This window comes from Thermobia domestica, chromosome 3 (genome assembly GCF_964235325.1).
Source record: "Thermobia domestica chromosome 3, izTheDome1.hap1.1, whole genome shotgun sequence".
Taxonomy (NCBI): Eukaryota; Metazoa; Arthropoda; class Insecta; order Zygentoma; family Lepismatidae; genus Thermobia; species Thermobia domestica.
In genome coordinates this window covers 89,265,104-89,286,914 of record NC_137456.1, presented here as the reverse complement: position 1 = coordinate 89,286,914, position 21,811 = coordinate 89,265,104, and the positions used below count along the sequence as shown (strand labels likewise).

Sequence of the window (21,811 nt, the reverse complement as noted above, 5' to 3'; positions counted from 1 at the left end):
TTGGTTTAAATATTATATTAATACGTGGACTTCTCGTGACAAGAATTCTGATCACTTCTAGATGAAATTAAGAAAAAAATCAGTGCATAAATTGTGTAGGTCCTGGGTTAAGTTTAGAGTTGCCCCTCCAGTCTGAAGGCGCCCTTGGTAACATACAAAAACAGTGCTAAAAATATTAAAATTGTTACATTTCACTTAACTTCAGTACTCCGCGTGTTTCACAAAAATTTAAAAGGCTTTCTTCATTATTTTTGCGCATCTGTTACACCTGTTCGCCATATTTTACAACTACCATGCTGCGGAAACCTTCTGCAATGCTTCCGGATCCGGCAAATAGTACTAACTTCCACATATCTTTTCTCGTATTAAACATAACTCTCCTGCCGAACTTACATTCCTAAACATCAAATAAAAACTTCAAATTATCATTTCTTACCTCATTTCTCTTGTAAATTTTCCTGATTTTTTAATAAAAAGCGGAGGGGTAACTCTAAACTTAACCCAAACGTCCGACATAACATTTGCAAAATGACACGAGAAAAAAAAATTAAGAATCGAACAGAATTCTTCGAGAATCGAGACGAGACGATCTTTTTCTCGTCTCTTTCCGTAGGCAACACTAGTTGACTATTTACAGAAGAGCGATAACATATATTATTTCGTTATAATACAATGTAACTGTGGGATTAAAACAAAGCAAGTGAAGAACAAAGTTTTTTTTCTTAAAATGAACTAATCGTATGTACATCATTATAAATCACGTTTAAATGTGACTTTAATACACCAAGTTTTGTAGTATAGCACATTTCAATACACTGCTTCACAACTTTCCAATGTATATTTTCTCTCTCAGTGCAATTTCTTGTATAGTGTTGATAATCTGATTTATATTTCAATTCAAAGTAGTGCAGACAGTATTCTATTTCGTCAATTTGTTGTAAAACTAACGATAAAGATATTTCTTTACAGCAAGTCATGGTTATAAAAGACTATAGGGACGCAACGTCAGTATGAATTACAGATTCTTAGATTCTGTAATGTCACACCCATTTTTATAACTCTAATAAAAAAAATAAAATAAAATAAAGATATATAAGTACACGAAACATCTTCTCAAGTAGAAAAGTTCCATATTTAAGAAATATGCAATAACAGACAAAGCCAAAATTGTTTCAAAAACTGTTGACAAAAACTAAATTTTGCATTGATCCATGAATTATTTATCGGTCTCACACATTACATAATTACTAAATGAAGTTAATTATTATAATAAGCTATACAGTACATTTAATGTTAAATAAATAAAATTATTCCTAAATGTTGCTACTATTTTCGGCAATAAAAACGTAATTTAAAAAAAAAAAAAAAAAAAAAAAAGTGGAAAAAAGTAATACACGTACCTGTGCACTGAAAATCAGTGAATGGACCTATAGTGAGTGAAGCCGAGAGAGACTGTCTAACAAGCACGAAATTTGAACGTAAAAAAAAGCAAACAACAGGAGTTTTTCATATCATAAGTACGTATATTCAAACTATACAACACTTCTCGCAGTCGTCGAAATACTGAAACCACTCAAATCAACACACTATCAAAAATAACCTAGATTTTTGTTCTTTTTAGTGTCAAGAAGAAACTCCAGCCCTCCCTTTGAATGATATCTTATGAAAAGCAGAATCTTCCCTAATAAATTTTCTCCCTCCAACTCTTCCAACTGTCATGTGACTTCAATAGGATAACAGTGTTCACAACAATAGACTACAAGCTTCTTTTCCTTCCCTTTACGAGTTGATAATTCAGGTCAAATGTTAAAAACTTCTTACTCCACAAAAGAAGAGTAACAACCACATGTGAAAGGATTTTATATATATATTCATGTGAGAAAAGAACATTTACTGTGAAAACAATACAAACATAGCCGACTGTTTTATATTTAAAAAAAAAGAATAAAACTATTAAGGAACAGGAACTCCTTGTTTATTTTTTATTTACCTACAACAATTAGTGTTGTATACAGATACTGACTAGAATGTCTTATGCCTATCGTTATACCATCAAAAAAATCTCTTAATTTATTACCGTTAGTATAAACAGAAAATCTTTTTGCCATTCTCGAGTAATTATCTTCCATTGTGACCAAGTAATGCAATGCATGCTTCCCAGTATTTATCATCAAAGATCTAAGCATCATAGATGAAATGATTATAAGGGTAATAACAACCTTCAACAGATACTTTACTCTCCCATTGCTCAAGTTACAAAATTGTCTTACTGTCGTGAGAAATACACACCCTCGGCCACGGCGAATTCGGCACATTTCTCCTAAATTTTTCTATCCCTATCGCTCTCTAAATTTCGCTGATGGCCAAGGCCAAGGTATTTTCTTTTCCTGCTAAAACACTTTTAGAAATTTCTAACCATTCGTAATCAAAGATATTACTAGACTTCCATTCATATTTGTGCAAAATATGCAGGGCCGATCTAAAATCCTGCGAACTACACACTCGAACGAGGCGCCAACTGAAGAGGGCGCCAAACTGGAAAATGAATTTTGTGTTTCAAATGTGAATATTTATTAGAGAAAATTTTATGATGAAAAATTTTCTAAATAGCTTCAAATAAATATTGTACAGATTGAGATACAGATAAAATACATCAAAAGGACAATAAAGTGGAATCTTTGTGTGGTTGGCTGTAAAACACCCATTTACATTTGAAACAGACTCATACTTAAATTGGCGTCAATGTCACACTCAAAAGTAACTAGTTTCAGGAAAATTTCGCAGGGAGATTTAAGAACGATTTTTAAAGAGAGTACAAGGGAGATTTTACAAATATGAAATAAATGTAGGGAAATTTAGCTTTTCAATAGATGTTATATTAAGCACTAGCCACTACGACTAAAGACAGCGCAAAATTTCCACAATCCCATCATATGCACAAAATACAAATACTCTTCATTCCTCTCCCAACAACCCTTCCGCGACCTTGCTTGAGAATATGATTGCCAAAAATGTCTTTAAAATAGGAATGGATCAACAAACAAAACGAAGTCAACTGCACATGTTGCTTGCTTATTGGATGGTATTATCACAGTCTTCAAGGGTGCTCCGCCTTCTCATAAACAGTGTCTCTCCATTGTGCTTCGGAACAATGACCACAGTTAAGGGTTGAGAAAGATCAGTGTAAATGAAATGCACATTATTGAAGTTGAAGCGACTAGACTTTTGATGTCCTTGGTCCAGGGAGGGGGGCGAATACTAAGAAAAAACAGGCGGAACAAATTGAATTTTTGATCATTTCTGAGGGAAATTTTAACTTAAAGTTCCCAATATCAGTAACTCACAATCGCTGCCCATAGCATAATGCTCACTTTGTTAATGTCTATTAGTCCATTTGTCATTCTTCAACACTTTCGTTTATATCCTGAGTAATTTCTTTCTCTTTATATTTATTTATAATGATGTGTTTTCACTTTTCAATAGTACTTTGTTTTCCATGTAATGATAATGGCCAACGATAAAGAACCAAGTGAGCTTTTTTATCGGAAAAGAAAGCTACAAAACTTGAAAAAAGATTAGATGCAAGCAAAGGTTCTAGAAAAGTTTCTTTCGACTTCTGGACAAAATTTCGAAAGTGATAATCATACAAACGTTGAGGCAAGGGAGTTGTCAAAACCAGTTACTGTTATCGAAGCATTTGCAAGTCGACAAAATTTTGAAACAGTAAGTTTATTTACTTGACTGCAGTAATTTAATTGTTAAATTAAAACGAAAAGAATGCGGCCTTTTCCGTTACGGATATGAGCTAAATTTAATGTATTTCAAAATTTGTTTGAATACAATTAATTTTCACGCAGTATGAGCGTATATAATTAACTCGAAAGGATGACTGTAATCGAAAGGTAATTAGGATTATAAGTAATATTTTTTTTTTCAATTACAGCAGCGTATACATATCGTCGTTGTATTATAACAGTGTAACAATCATTATCAATCCATTCTCACGTATTAAATTTAGATGGAGCGATATTTTCATACATTTGGTAATAGTCCTACCGACGAAGGTATCCGAGAGTCTGGATCCTCCAGAACATCTAATTTTGAACAAAATTATTAGAATTTCAGGGGGCTAATACACAAAATTATTTGTAGGGGGCGCTGTGGCTCAGTGGTAGAGCGTTCACCTCCGGTGCTTGGGGTCCTTGGTTCGATCCCAGCTCGCGCCGTGTGGACTTTGTGGTGGACAAACACCGTGCTCGTGGGTTTTCTCGGGGTTCTCCCGTTTCCTCCCACTTTCTTCATTCCACCATTTCACTCATCTCTCATCATCACCGTCTCCTTTAGCCTAACTGGCATAACCGTGGGACGTAAAACTTAAAGATTTCATTTTCATTTTTACAAAATTATTTGCATTTTGTACAGGGCCGGCACTAGGCAATTTGCCACCCCGTGCAATAGCATCATTTGCCGCCCCTTTCTCCAGAAAGAACAAATCTTAAAAGCCACGATTTTAAGTATTCTACCCTATCATGAACGACGAAGGGAAGCGAAAAAGTATTCGCACTCAGAATGGCCTAAAGACCACAAATACAATCACGTTTTGTATGTTCTTTTCTTTAAATAATAATCTATTATATTAGTGAAAGATAAAGCAAACACACCTGCAAAGGAAAGATGGTAATTCGTTCTATAGAATTCAATATCGAGCTTCAATCTCAATATATCAGTTTGCAATTCCAGTGCAACTACGCCTTTTATCTCTATTTCTTGATTTTCATTCTATATCTGTTTTGTGACCTTCAACTAATGCGACCTAAACATGACTTATGAATGTAGTATTCAAATAGGTCAGCTTAGTAAATGTGACACCATCATCATGAAGTTTGTTTCCAACAAGCAATATTTATTTTAAATAATATAGTTGTGACAGATTATGCCGCCCCTGCAAATGCACGTATTGCACATTTGGCACAACCGGCTCTGATTTTGTAGGCCACTCCGAAATATCTTCGGACTCAAAAGAGAAATCTTGGGTGCGCCACTGCTTGTGTTTACATTGTGTTACTCATTGCCTGATTTCGAACGTCAATGTCGGAAAGAGACATGAAATGGCCGAATTGTTTTATAGGCCTAAGGGGACCTGAAAATAATTTTTGCGGGGGGACCTGATTTTGAAGTTCCGCTACTGGATCGAAGAAAAATTAAATATCGATTAAGGAACACACTTTTGTTATTTGTTGTGTATTAAACAAGTTAAGCTAAAATTAATAAAGAACTATTTGAGATCAACTATCTTAAGAATATTAAATGGACCAGCTTTGATGGGCACTAAAAATGACGTGCTCAATGAAATGGATATGGATGCAATAAAAGATTTTGCCAAATTGAAAGCAAGAAAAGTGTCTTTATATCGTGAGCGTCTCAGTAATAAAGAAAACTAGAAATTAAGCTAATTACCATAATTGTATTTCTAGAAAATACTATAGTAAAGCATAAGAGCATACCTCGTTGTCAAAATCAAACTTGTGTCAATGTTAGACTTGAAACTTATGGGTTTTATTCTGTTTCGACTTTTATGTTTGAATTGTATTTGTCAAAATACATCTTTATTGTTACGCCCCTCTCAGAAGATCCTTGATCCTATTATATATATATATATACAAGGCCGGATACAGGATTTTCTGAGGGGATGCACCAAATAACTGACAGTACATTTGAATTAAATTGAGTTTTTAAATGCCTTTAGGCATCTTTGGTGTGAATAAGGAATTGTCCTGAAAATGCTCAGTGTCTGCTCTCGATGAATCCTTTTAATTCAACCTTCAGAAAATTGGCTGACACTATTGATTTTTGCAAAACTCACTGCTAGCTTCGCACTTTAGGTAGTGTATATTTACAACGAAGGGGGGGGGGGTGCACGTGCACCTTTTCACCCCCTAAATCCGGCCATATATATGGGGTGCAAAGGTGCACGTGCACCCCCACTTCGTTGTAAATATATATTAGTTGTCTTATTTAATTAAAAATGCTATTAATTATTAAAATTGGAACTTTGTTCAGTACTAATCCACATTCAGTTAGTTATAATTTCGCCATTTATCGTTAATATTCACAGGGAGACTACAGATATTGAAGAAATTTGCAATTGTAAAATTATTTGAAGGATTTTTGTCCATTACAACTTTTTAGTCTTTTATTATCATTTTGGTGGGGGCGCTTAAATATTGTTTGCTTACACTTAAGAAAAGTCTAGAGCCGGTCCTGAAAATATGTCTTACCCGGGATGTACTTGAACCTGAACCCACAAAGTGGGGGTGATGTATATACGTATTTCCTGAAAGCTTGGGTCAAGGTAAGATCAAAACCGGTTACCAAAAATTGGGAAGATCTCATGCATTCCGCTTGGAGGCACCATAACGCATTTTTATTAAAATCTTTAAGCGTATTTATAAAGTCCGTTGCAACCCTGAAAAATCTGAAACGGTGAGACAGATATGAAAACAGAAAAACGTGTCTTTCTTCATTTCAAAAGTACAACGTATCAAAGTAAAATAAATTATTCCAGGGTCCCAGACAGGGTCCAACTCAAAATTTTTAAATGGAAAGAGGGATCAACTTGCACATCGTATGAAAGTTGGTGTTAAATGAAAGAAGATAAATCAAGTCTCGACTCTCTACGATAAGCCTGTGCAAAATAGCGGTGAGTCAAAATATCAACACTATCTTCATTGCAAAGTCTATGTCCACTGGTATGAATCTGAAACGGTCTATGGCCACTGTCATCCGGTGCGCCGCTTAGCATAGAACCCAACACAAATCTCCTCCCCCTTGCCCCGGCAAGAGTGCTGCTGACGACTGGAACGCTGCGCAGCGCCAGTCTCATTATTTTACGGACAAATCCTATAAGAACATATAAACCATATTTAATAGACTGGAATAGTGATGTCATCATTTCCTTCCCGTTACCATGGTGATCGCCATGTTTTTTTCTATACAAACGCGTGAAGATAATGGAGCTAAAGAGCTTATTTCTTAAAGCTCCACATCCCTAAGTAATAAGGTAGAAATCGAATAGTTAATGTAAACACAATTATCATGTAATCCACCATAGGAAGCAATTATACTAAATATAAACTCCCTAACGTGTAGATTGACAAACTGTCGGCACAGAGAAAGCTGTAAAAATATATGATTTTTAAAAAAGAAAAAAGTCTTTTAGAATAATATTAATTCTATTGGGGCATTTACACCTCTAATGTCTACTCTTTATAATGGGAGTGCACAATATTATTTCTAAGTATACATTACAAAAGAAAGAAAAGGCTAGTCTTTAGAAATATTCAATCCAGATCATCAGTAGATATAGGTAACATCTTTTCTTATATTCTCTATCAACTTTTTTTTTTTAAATTAGGAAACGTACAATAATTACACATCCAATTATGAATGGTTCAGTATATATTTTAAACAACTTTAAACAATAATCCTCTTCAAATTTGCAATAGTATATCATACTTATATTACTGAATCAAAAATTTTCCGAAATTATTTAAAGTTAATATCTGATTATGAACAGGGTGAGTACACTTTAAGGTTTAATTTAACCTGAAAATATAGAAATTCTCAAAATATACATCAGAGGGAAAATTTCACAAGACTTCTGAACTCGCTAATTTCAGTGTCAATGCTCGTCATGCACGTAACATTATTTAACACATTTCTTTTCTAATTACCTTTTCTACCCTTTTTTCAATTTCAATCATTAGAAATATTTAAAAAGAAACGTAAGTATTTGTTCCACTCTAATGTTTGCAGTTCCGAAATATTTCATCACTGTTTTCGTTTTACACATAGGTTCTTTAGGTATTTAGGCTACTTCTTGTTTAGAAAATAAAATGGCGATCACCATGGCAACGAGAAGGATGTGACGTCACACTATTTCAGTCTATATTGAATAACTTCCATATCTTGAACCGTTGATAAATGCTCTTCACTGTGTTCGTACAATCATTTTATCAATTTAGATTTTAGTGAATCATGTAACACTTAAACTGTGTTTTAAACTTAAAACTTGGGTGAACTAGTGTCACCCACAAGAGTTAAACTGTTTCTTGTCTCATCACGAATTTGAAAATGTACTTCTCATTTCGTGGGCAACAAACACTACCTATATTTATTAAATCGAATCTTTAGCCTAAAGAGCATGCTCGCGGGATTAGACTTAACCCATTACTGCCCCTTGGCAACTTAAGTTGCCACGGCAATTTTTCGTTATAGCACAGAAATTCATGGTTTGACGTTGCAGGTTTTAACCATGAAGTTACTTTGGAGTCTATTTCGTCATAGCATCGTTGCATTTTCTTTCTATGATATATTGACGTAAGGTTAGCATTGTTTTTGGCTACAATGTGTTCTGAGGAGAAAGACTCAACTGGATTGATTTCAAAGACTCCAGAAGGAAGGATTGAAGGTCTGTAAAGGAAGGTCTGTACTCGATTTTAATAGTTATGTTTTCGCAGTGTATTTTCTCCCTCAAAATTGTAACTTTCCAAAGTGTTCCCTTTTTTGAATATGTATGTGCCATTTGGCAACTTAAGTTGCCGGCCTAAAAAACAAGAAAGAAATAAATATTTTTCAAAAATATTCTAATCTCTATTTTAGAGTACTATTAAGACCAAATAGGCGAAAAGAAACTTTTCAAAATACCACTGGGGAATTCTGGGCACTAATGGGTTAAGTATTTAATTTTCATTTCGCAAAAGGAAGGGAAAAATTCTAATTTCAGAAGTTGCGTTTCTTATGTTATGCAAAATTAAACTACATGCAGCCAATTGTATGTAATCAGGTCACAAAGACCAAAGCTTGTTAATAATCTTGATTGTGACCACAAGCGAAAGGAGACAAAATTTGGCAACCTTGCAGCCCCAAGATGTCTCATGACAGGAAAATCAAATTAGTATCAAGTGGTCCATTTGGCGGCAACTTCTATCAATGGTTTGTGGGAGGCCATCCGTCCTCTCCTCTGTACATCTTCTTTCTCTCTCTCTTATCCTCCTCTCCCTGTCTGGTTAAAAACACCATGCAGCTTATAAAACAGCTGAATGTGCCAAGGCTGTATTTAAAAGAAAAAAATTATATTTATGACCTCAAGTCACAAAATCAAATGTTCTGGGAGTGGATATATGTCGTTACTCATTCAATAATTTAAAGCTGTCTCATACTAACTAGTAAGTATTGTCATGATAATTGGAATAGTAATACAGGAGAAATATAGTGAAAGCAGAGTTAAAAGGCAAAGCTGAATCTTCAAATTCTAGAATGTATTCATGTTGGGCAAAATTAGTGTTAGAAAGTTGGAAAAATTTGCAACTACATGGTACTGCTTTGTGAGTACTAACGTATGATCGAGATTTCATGTAAAGTAAAACAAAGTGTGAATATTCTATTTTTCCAAATTTGATTAATCTCATTTTAATAGAACAACTCAGCTCAACTCAGGCTCAACTGAAAACGGAGCCAAGTTCACGGTCAAATTCAGTATTTGGATAGGAGTTCAGTTTAACTAACATTGACACACAACAAGATCGCAATCATATTTACAGTTCTTGTGCACAATGGCTCTGTATATAGCGTCTACTTCTGATGCAAAGAGTCGCAGTTCGATTCTAGTTCATGTGAATTTATACTATCATATCTGCAGGTTATTTTCGAGTTCTCCTGGGGTCTCGAACTTTCTTTAACTATCATTTGCTTTCACTACTATTTATTTCAGCTTACATGCTTTAATTTCGTCATGTGAATGCAGGATAAACATATAACATTAAAGTATATAAATATAACATTAAAGAATAAAATGTTATATTTTCCAAGTACTTTCTCGTGTAGCACTTAATTGGTTGATTTGGAGTTTAGCATCCAGTTCAGTACGGAGACTACAAGAGACGTGAACCTACAGCTTAACTTGCGATTCAAACCACATGAGCTCCAACTGAGAATCAAACCCAGGTATCCAGGTAGCAGGGAAGGATCTAAAAGTTAAAAATTGGAAGGGGGGGCAGAACCCAGACTATGATAGGTATACCTTGAGTTTACTATACATTTTCAAAAATCTACATATTAAAATGCTAGAAAAGTTTATATCGTAGCAGAGAACCAGAGGAACGTAACTCCATTTTCGTAGATTTACAGGCGAAAGGACAAAAATATTATTTTCTTAGAAAGATATGTTTTTAATAATATGGTAATTGAGCTACGTTACAACAGATTATCGACAAGACCAGATGGCATTAAGTTCCATTTACTCCAAGTGGGGCTTTCAAAATTATGTCCAAACATAAAGAAATCGAAAACCGCATATTTGGAGTTACGTTCCTCTGGTTCTCATGCGACGATATGTTTGTAGCAAATCCTTTCGACAATGAGATCTCGAAAACCGCAACTGCTAGAACCGTGCCGTTTACGCTGGTCGATCCCAAATTTTGAATAGACTTGTCAATTCTCATTGATTTTTTTTTTAAAGTTTATTTTTCTATTCCGCATTTTATGTGTAGTTTTGGCCCTATTAGTTAAATATTGCTACTAGGTTCATACCCTTGGGAAAGGCAACCAATAAAGAACCTACGTATAGAAGGTTGATGGACATTTCAGTCGCTTTGCTTTAATCTGAATGACAAAACCTATTGCAAGCTGACAACTTCGAAGGCTTCTGGACCCACAATGAGGCGTACTTGGATATGGACTTATAAGAAAAAAATATTTGCATTTTGTATCATCTATTACTTATCCAAGTTTGGCACAAACTCACCTCAACATTCTATATATTAAAATATTACATTTATATGTTTGTCTATAGCAATTCACTCCCTTCGAGAATCTTCCTGTCCTTTGCTTGTGTTCGTAAAGGGACTTGCACAGATATAGTGAGAAGTGGTAAGCAAATTCACGTTCATATTATTACTGTGAGCTGTGTAAATAGCGCAGGTTCAGCTAGTATACAAATAATAGCTTCAATTATTTTTGTCACTCAAAAAAAAATTGTCCCCGCGTAAGATCTGCCACTGCCAGGTTGTGTACCATCTACTGTTTCGATTCCAGTATCATATTATGAACTAACGTATCAATTAAATCGAATAACGAAGAAAACTATAAAATGAACAAAATTTATTTCAGTTCCCTTTGTGTTCCGGTATCCAAACAATAGCATAGTATTGCAATGTTAAACCACATTATTTCACTGGTTATTAAGTACTCAGATCAAACTAGGGACCTTACAAACCAGAGGTGAGCACCCTACCATTGATCCATTTTGCACCTGGGGAATTACCTTTGCTGTGAGGGTTGACCTTGTATGATGGTCTGTATAGCCACCAACCGCACCAGATTCAAGCGAATTAGTCCCAGAAGCGATAGTCCTATTAGCGACAGGAACTTTTACCTGTCATATGAGCGACCGATTCATTTACATTAAGACGATGGAAGATGATATGATTCCATCTCGTAAAATATGTTTGCCTCTGGCGTTATTAGCGCCCGAACAACCTTGGTATGAAATATTTACGTGCCAGTGATACTGTTCGTCAAATATATTTTCCTCTACTGTAAGTGCAAATAAAACTTACTTTAATTTTGAGTTAGATTTGACATGAAACATATCAAATAACTTAACGAGACAACAGGGATATTTCCATGAAAAGTATATTCCTATGTAATTATTGAAAATCCTGTTGTAATATCCCCTTTCTTCAAAAGCTCTATTTTCTGTACTTAATTTGATTCAATTCTAATTACTCACTAAGCACAGTAATATATTTTATTTTGAAAAACTTAAACGCGTAACAGTTTCGCCAACTATCTACTTTTGAGACTTCCTAAGATACTGTGAATAAAATGAAAAAAAAAATGTCAATGATAAAAGACAGCTTTTGAGATCCTTTACATCTGATTGGCTGTTCCAACCAATCCCACCAATTACAATGCAGTTCACTCTAAACAATCCAAAAGGTAAACACTTTTTAAACTACCTCCTCCCCATATTGTAAGCTTCTAAAACAAACTAACTGCTTAATTTGCCTTCTTCCTTTGTTTCGACTTATACATATAAGCTTGTCGTATAGAAATCTGAAATAATACATTATAACTAGACGAACTGTCCTGCCAGAGATTTGTAATTTGTGTAATGATTTACTCGAATACACCATGTTTTTAGATTTCTTTGATATCCTTAAGTGGTGAACACACTCTTTTCATGGGCGCCCAATGGGACGACATGGATCGTCCCCCTGGCTCATGAAAATGTATACGTAATACAGCAAAACACGTATTTTAAATACCAGATATACCAGACGTGATACAGCGACCATGGAGATGCCCCTCCCTAGAAAATTTTCTTCGGACGCCCCTACCTCTTCCTGATTTCTTTCTTATGCCATGAACATATTCAATCTAAATTTATGCTCTGTATCATTTTAACATGAAATTTTTAATTATATTAGAAATCATAGACAAAGGCGGAGCTACTCTAAATATTTAGTTAGTTTTCCCCTTGATATAGTCAGTGTATTCATAGAAATTAATTCAGAAATATAATATTAGGAAAAACGTATAAAAGACTGTTAAGGTAATGAGAGCATTCTCACGTATTAAATTCAGGTAGAGCGAAATTTTTCATAGTACATTTTGTTAGGTTCTAAATCACATTAGCATGAAACAAGTTAAAGAAGAGAGAACCTTATTTTCTTCCATTATCTTAGTATGAACGAATCGGTGACTCATAGGGCAGTTAACAGATCGAATCGGTCGCTCATAGGACAGTTAACAGTTTCTGTCGCTAATAGGACTGTCGCAAGTGGGACGACACCGATTCAAGCTTCGGTTGTAAAACGCGACGGAGCTAAATGATTCATGAAAATCAAATAACTATGAAATAATTGGCAGCATAAAAATATGGGAGGCAACGGAAGAATTCACATAAAAATCACAGACACGTTCTCCAATCATTAACTCTCATAGTCTGGGATCGAAGTCGTGGTTCGAAGTAGATTTCGCCCTTCATAATCTCAGTGTTCCATAAGAATGCAACACGAAAAAAAAAAAAAAAAATCAAACGGATATAAAATCGGACTTCGAACTAGTAAGATTGACGGGCTTGCATGGGAAATGTGTGAGGTTTCGGTTTCCACTTTGAAGTTTAACGCCCTTTCTGCACGGAGACTGTGAAATGTAGACCTGCAGAGCTGCAGCTTAAGAGCCTGACTTACTAAAGTAATACAAAATTTACCATTTTTTCTTTTGCGTGTTTTTCATAAGTGAAAGGAGATAATGAAATTGAATTTGCCACAATCATAGATAATGTTATTCTACAACAGGAAATATGAACCTGAAGAATTTTCAATGTTGCCATCCATAGAAATTACAATGTTACCAGAATAACATTTCTCACGATATCCAAGTTAAGATAGCGACTAGAAAAACGAACTCAACTGCATTTGATTACGTATCATGTTGTTTTGCTATCCTATAAACTACTTTTTAAATGCAGTTTAGTTCCCTTCTCTACTCGCTGCCTTAACTTAGACTTAGGGGGCAATGTTATTCTGGCAACACTGCAATTTCTATGGATGGCAATACTGAAAATTCTTCTGGTTCATTTTTTTCTGCCGTAGAATAACATTATCTACGATTGTGTTAAGTTCCATTTCGTTATCTCCTTTCACTTATGAAAAACAAGCAAAAGAAAAATGATAAATTTTGTATTATTTTTAGTAAATCAGGCTCTTTTTCTGACCAGAAATCAAGCATGAGTATGCTAACCACCGGATAGAATTCAAATTAGCTGAGAAACCTCGGTCTTTGATTAAAGGAGGAGGATATTAAGTTGAACAAGATGGTATCTCCTGGCAGGCTTTTGTTTCTACAGGAAAAAAAAAAACTTCAGCTCTGGGATTCTTAAGGTGGATGTGAAGACGCTAATGGACAACATTGTCTACCCCTATCTATGAGCAACAATATTCGCAATAATCTTGATAATTAAGAATGGATGTAGAACCTTGATCATAAACAAACTGAATCAATAATAATCAGAAAATTATGTATTTTTCTTTTGATATTTTATTTTGTCCATTATTTGAGAGACGGAAAACTGTTTACGATGTATAAGCTCGGTTTTCTATTATATATAATACATATCATATATACTATAATATATACGTATATGGTATATCTAAAAGAAACAAAATACCTTTTGGTAAACTTATGGAACTTCAGATATTTTTTCAAGTGACATTTTTTAAATTTCTTTATAAGTTTTTAATTTATTATTATTATTATTATTATTATTATTATTATTATTATTATTATTATTATTATTATTATTATAGCAAAACGGTTCTCCTAGCACATTCATTCGTATTTCATAAATATTTACGAAAAGTGGGTTACCTTAGTGAAATGTCTTCCAATGTATAGCGAAGAAATGCAACGAATTTGCTAGTTTTCGAACTCGTTAAGTATCGAAGCGAAGTACTGAATCCTTGGAATGACTCGGGTTTTATTGTTGTTCTCGTCAATTCCTAAAATGTTTTAATATTACCAAAACCAAAACTGTGGAACTGGTTATAATAATAATAATAATAATAATAATAATAATAATAATAATAATAATAATAATAATAATAATAATAATAATAATAATAATAATAATAATAATAATAATAAAAAGTTAATTAGATCAAGAATTTTTTTTATCAATGTAGTAACAAACAAAACTGAATGCAAAAGTTGTGGTTTGCTTGAATTGTAATATATTTCAATATTGGACCTTCACATGGAAAGCTTGAGAATCACTGCCTAAGCCATAAACGAGTAAGACATACGTACATCCAAAGCAGAATCTATTTTAAAAGACACACCACAAACCACAGTAAACATTTTGTTGATGATTGTACAATTTGACAAGTTTATTTTATTGAAAAAGAAGATGGCACTGTGAATACCAACTTTAATTTCTATTCAGAATAAATAAATAAATAAATAATAAAGGAACCTACCTTGCTCCTGGGGAAAACGGCAAGTACCTCTCCCCACCATCGTGACTCCTCTCGGCAGGTCCCCTTGACGAAGTGGACCCTGTCGGGGGCTGTGATGGCTAGGCTGAACGTATTCCCTGTCACCTCCTCGGCGTCGGTCACCTCCAGTACCTTGTTCATGTCGATGCTCGCCTGAGGAACTGTGTCCGGCTGGAAATAGAGGCAAACGAATGTGTCATTATACACAAAAAGAATACTAGAAAAACAGAACTACAGAGTCTATCTCTAATCACTTGCTGACACGCAAAAATCTTTTGGCCATATTACTTGCACGATTACTGTGTCCTTGAGAATGAAACATAACATATTATGGGGGAAATGTGAGAAAAAATATCTAAGCGTTAACACTTTTATTCTTTGAAATTCATTGTTTTGATACGTTAAAGATTCATGTATCATCAATGTTATGAAACGATAAGAAATACACGCATGAAATAAGTATTCCTTGCGTAAGTTATGCCGCAATCTCTGTGGTTATTCCCAATTTTAACTCTAACATTTCGACTCTAATCACGACTCTGTGAAAATACCAGACTTACTTTAACCAGAATGTAGTAAGTTCACTTACTAAGAGGAAGCTAAGCTCAACTCAGGTTCAAAGTTTGAAAAAATCGAGCTAAGTTCATGTTCAAAGTCTTAATTTTAAAAGGAAATAAGCCCTAGCTGAGGCGTATCTTTATTTTGATGTATCACACTTCCCTGAAACAATATTTAATACCTAAAACATCACTCGTAACTTTAGATATACTGCATAATATCTTTATGTATATTCTTCGGCTTGAAAAATTGGATATAACAGAGCATTGAGAGGAAAATCTCTCTCTAGATATATGTAAATAGACGTGGGCTCAGGATTTGTATAAAGTAAGAACTATAAGTACGTTCAACGACACGTCGGCGCGTCATGCTACGATCAAGTTCCACAAGTTTAACTTTATCAAGTGTAAAACTCTTTGGATCTGCACCTATATATCCTTTTCTTGGTTTTGGGGGCGCGGTGGCTGTGGTGCTTGGGTTCCCTGGTTCGATCCCAGTTCGCAACCTGTGGACTTTGTGGTGGACAAACACTGTGCTCGTGGATTTTCTCGGGGTTCTCCCGTTTCCTCCCACTTTCTTCATTCCATCATTTCACTCATCTCTCATCATCACCGTCTCCTTTAGCCTAACCGGTATAACTGTGGGACGTAAAACTTAAATATTTCATTTTTGTCTTGGTTTTTCTATCCTAGAGTCATGAAATTAAATTAGTGCAATTATTTTCGAACTGGTTTAAAGCAATCTTTCCAAATTAGTGGTCCGTGGATCCCTAGGGATTCGTGGATCAAGTTTAAGGGGGTCCGTGGCATTATTAAAGATATAAATAACGCCATGAACCATCTGTATGTATGTATGATACTTTATGTTGATGTCTTTCTTGATGGATCTTATAGTTTTTCAGATATTTAAGAAAAACCTTAAATAATTTTTCTTTTTTAAACCCTCCTCCATTGCCCACCAACCCCGCACCATCGGGGACTTTTTTGTATGTCGTTCGGGACACACTGCCCACGCGCAGGTGTGGGCGGTCAACCAGGTCCGGACCCTAACAAAAACTAGGTAATTCAACCATCCATTTGTACAGTCTTCATAAAACTATACTTGTCTTACTGATTGCAGAGAAATTATTGATGTAGGATAAAGATTCGACGTTACACTTCGTGTGTACTCTTTCTTATCTTATAAAAACAATCTAGTTCTATATTTGTTTCCTTCTGAAAATATGGGTGATAGTACTTTCCAATTACTTACTGCTTTCTCAGGTGTAGAAGATACTGTTTAATAGTACATAGATATTGTGGCTTGTAGTGTAGAATAGAATAGATATTGTGGCTTGTAGTATTGTATTTCTCTCAACAAAAATTTCTGGGGGCGCAACTAATCAGAGGTAAATAATTTTTGAACTGCTAGACATAATGGTACACAATTTAGTATCTGGCACACTTTAGTTTCAGAGGATACCAATCTTCATTAGGACGAATTCAATCTGAACCATGCAAAAAGCACAAACTTACAAGAATCTTTTCTACAAAGCACGCATCGCCAATCAGGAAAGATGGTGGTCGTTTCTTTACATCTATAATTCTATGAAATATTTCTTTGAGAATAATTTTTTGAATCAGCAGACAAAAAGACACAAAATTTAACAGGGGTGGGATACTAGTTTGACCCACCGAACATTCACTTTTATATCAGGCAAAGTAATAATCGAGAAGGGTTAGTGCAACAGTGGTATAACCTGCATTTAAAAAAAAATGGAGAAAATTCAAGCTAAAGTTAATCACATGTGTTTTTTTTGTACAATATACCAAAAGCAAGCACAAGTGGTTGAATGTGTCACACATTGTACATACATATATTGTATAAAAAACTACATCTGTTTAACTTGATTTTTCTCCATTTTTAAAAATGTGGGTTAGACCACTGTTGCGCTTACCCGCTCAATTCAAAATTTGATATTTGAGAATTTTTGTTTCAGAAAATACAAGTCTATCATAATTTGAATGGATTCAATGTGGGAATGCATCGATTACTTGCAGCAGGGAACGAGTAACAGTGAAAACATAAATGCGGTAAACGACAGGTGATTTAGCTAGTAATAGCACAACCAAGGACGAACTTAATTTTCCTAATGGAAATTTACTTTTTTTTTGTAACTTTTTCTCATTTTCGTAAAATTGTTTATAGCGTTGAAAAGTGGTGCACACAAGAGGGGGGGTTCAAAACAACACAGACAACGTTTGGGAGGTGATATATATCTATCTATCTAGATAGACAGATATAGATAGATAAATTATCCTTGAACTGAAAGGATATGAGATTGAGTGCCCTTAACCCCCCCCTCCCATGATGAAATTCTACGTACGCCACTGGTGTCGAAGATTCAACTCAAGCTCTAGTTCTAGATCTATGCCTCCGAACATACTCATTAAAAATTGTACTTGATGTTTGTGGCATTGCAGAAAAAAATACTACATTTATAATTAACCGTCATTCACGATTTACGGTGCTTTTGTACTCGATTTCACTGAAAGCAATAGAAAAAATTGCAGAAAACAAGAATAAAAAGCCAGTGAAACTGCGGAAAAGGCTTTCTCTCCTATTTAAATTTAGACGTTTTTTTCCGGAATACGCCCAATAGATGTCTCCGCCCAATATAACCTGGCTGCCGCATCCTCCCTCTAATGCTGGTATGCGTTGCGTATCATGCCAATTTATCTTTTGCCCAAACTGTCATTTAATTTAGTCTTTCCTCCTGAAGCGACCACACAAATTCAGCTTCAAAAAAAATATTCTCCTAAAAAAATCTTAAAATAAAAAAAAATCACCAGTGCTGTGTCGGTAATATTTCCCATAGTGAGTATGACTACAGAAAATTTCTGTGTGCGGTGTGACCCACTCTATAGGTTTTGCATCGAGATACGTAGAGTCATCTGTCGGCGAATAGCTTAATTACAAGCCGCGGAAAAGAACCGCTGCTCGGTCACATACGCGAAGATATGTTCTATTAAGGACAGTTGCACTAACAACTAACAAGTTTCCTCACGGATACTGAGGTACAGTCGTGCTACAAAAAACTAGATTATGTTTCTTTTCGCTCTAAAATTTGCCAAATCTTCAAAAGAACAAACCGTGCTCCGGCAACTTAAGCGGAGAATGTTTTAAAGCGGCATAAGATTGTTTTCTCTCAATATTATTTAAATTTCTTTATTCAACCTTTAATCAACTTTCACAGTGTATTCATTCTAAAAGACACCATTTAAGCACTTCTTTTTTAAATACTAGAAGCATGAGATTGACGATTCTCAATTGGAAATTACAATCTAACAAGAGACACGTAACGTGTTACGTATGAACTTTGCGCTTAAGTTTTCATGTAAAGTACAATGCTATAAACCTAATATCCTTTAGTATATGTTTAAGTATGTTTATCATTGTGTATGTTTTCAATATCGGTTGATACCCAATCGAAACAACACCAAACATTAAGTCAAACCCACCCACTAGAACTCCAAAATACAATCATAGAGATAGATTACAATTTTTTTTAAAAAAATGTTTCACTAATTTACAAAGATAATTAATGAATACAGTGTCATTTAAAAAGTTCCTCGCACCATCAGAAAAATGCTTCCTTGTATTATTTTGTGATTATATCAAAACTTATTCATGTTATTAGTTATCAGACAAATATCATGATAAGTAGTCTTCAAGCAAATTCTCATAATTTATCAATGGGTGTAAATTAGTAGGTTAAATGTAAACGTAAGATGAACAGAAATTCGAGCACTAACTCCACTCACAGTATTCCTCCGATTCATTATGGGAAATATATCAACTCATTGTTAAAATGTAACACTTTTCGTAATAGTTTTGGCGAAAAACTAAATCTCCGACTAAAGTTGTTCTAAATCTCAGTATCTGTTCTAATATTTAACAAGTGAAAATTGTTCTGTGTGTACTCTCGACAGAATTTCCAAAATTATCCCTTATCTTTATGAAATTCGGTTTTGATCCAGCCAATTATTCTTTTTCGAAACAAGCAGGATTTCTGAGTTTACAATCCTCAAAAGAAAGGGGGGAAAACTATGGTTCGATAGTATATTCAAATCTACATTTACATTAGAATTTAAATTAAACTATGTGTATTAGTAAAATGGAATATTACAAATTAAGATTAATTCGTTCCCCTTTCTTGATAATAAATGTATAGGCTTTCCGGATATATTTCAGTTTTCAGAAGACACATTTTTATTTTAGGACTCCTACAACGCGACAGGTTCTATTACAATTCTACTAAGAGAATCAGACGATTGGTTAGTAAAGTTGATAACGAAAATGGATACCTCGCCTTCTATTTCTTTGGTAAATAACTTCGGGACGAATGAGGCAACTTCAGTCCAGTTTTTGTTGCACTTAGTGAATTAAGTGCCTTTTGCGTATAAAAAAAAGTGCTGAAGCTTATACGTTTGTTCTAAATTTCTTGACAAAAGAACATGAAGGAAGGGATATGCATCGCCAATCAGGTATCCACAGGGCCGGATTAAGGGAGAGACTTAGGGGGGCTGTAGCCCCGGCCTCCACTCTGACCAAAATCTCAACTGGCTATCTAAAAAGAATCACAAGGATACAATCACCATCATAAAATAAAATATGACCAAAAATATGAAACATATTCCCTTAACTTTCCTACTGTACTTTCACAGAAAACTATTCGGCGAAGTTAGCAGGAGCCACATACTTTTTGCAGCCCCGGGCCTCCAGATGGGTTAATCCGGTCCTGGGCACCGGTGTTCGACGTTGTGAAGTTAGTTTCCGACGTGAATAGCCTTCACTAACTAAAGAAAAATTATTATTATTCAATGTACAGTAGTTTTCCTATATCTCGATAGCCATATATAAAATAAGTCCCAGGTGAAAGAGTGACTGACTAGTTGATCAAAGTCCAAGCCAAATTGCTTAATCTAGAAATTTGAAATTTTGGGAGGATATATGATTTGTGACGTAAGGTATCACTAAGGAAGCTTTTTTTTTTTTTTTTTTTTTTTGCAAACCTGACAGGGAAGGGAAGGAAATAGATATGGCAGTTATATTATTAAAATGTCTATATCTCCAAATTCCTAAAGATTACAGGCATGACATTTAATAGGCCTATAAGGACTTCTCATTTAAAATAATGACACGTGTTTTAGTGTTCTTAATATTTGACCTAGAAGGAAAGAAAAAAAAAGGTGCTATTATAATTATTATAAGAAGACGTCTATATCTCGGATTTCTTAAGGTTAAAGACATGAAACTTGGTACCTGAACTTCCCAGTTAAAATACTAAGATTGACCTACAAGGGGAAAAGGGGAGTAAGAAGAAAAAGAGGTGAGAATTATATTAGTATATCAGAAGTCCATAACTCGGAATTTCTTATAGTTAGATTCATCAAATTTGATACTTGGACTTTTTTTTTTTTGTTTGTTTATAATAATTAAACATGTGCTTCATCCTTTTTTAAAAATATTTGCTCTAAAGGTGAAGAAAAGAGGTGGTAAGGAAGAGGAGTTGGGGTTGCAATTATTATAAGATATCCATTTCTCGGAAACCTTTACGGTTAGAGACATGAAACTGGTGTTTAGACTCTTCATTTTAAATAATTAAATACGTACTTCAATTTCATTATTTTGGTTTCTTTTGTAGAAGAAAAGAAAAGAGTTGAGAAGAATAAGATGTGAGGGTTGCAATTATTACATTGAAATCACTTACGATTAGAAACATTAAATTTGTTATTTTGGACATTTTATCTAAAACATTTGAACACATGTTTCAGCGTTTTTAGACGTTTGACGTATATAATTGAAATAAAAAAAAGTGTTTCCTTCAGATGTTCATACGAGATGTACGAACTTTCTGTGAGAGAATTCAGACAAATTCTATACGAAAGGAACAAAAGAAAGGACGCAAAATATTGTCCACAGTAACATGTGGAGGCATTTGCTAGTTGGTAATATATATATATATATATATATATATATATATATATATATATATATATATATATATATATATATAATTAATACGTTATATCGTTAGCATTGTTATTGTTTTTCTCAGTATTATTATATGTCGTTGACAATAATTAACACATATAATCTATCCTTTACAGTCGGCCATAGGGCGGATAGTCGTAAGTGGAAGACTAAGT

General features: G+C 34.3%; 1 protein-coding gene across 4 annotated transcripts in view; it reads right to left on the bottom strand.

Annotated features, from left to right (window-relative positions):
- osp (myosin phosphatase Rho interacting protein outspread) overlaps positions 1–21,811 on the bottom strand; it is a 255,383-nt gene that overhangs the window by 163,011 nt on the left and 70,561 nt on the right. For all 4 annotated transcript variants that reach the window (XM_081751269.1, XM_081751271.1, XM_081751270.1 and 1 more), the window contains exon 3: positions 15,045–15,233. In XM_081751269.1, the coding sequence (XP_081607395.1) occupies positions 15,045–15,203 (159 nt within the window). In that variant the 5' untranslated portion in view covers positions 15,204–15,233. The remainder of the gene's footprint in view (positions 1–15,044; positions 15,234–21,811) is intronic.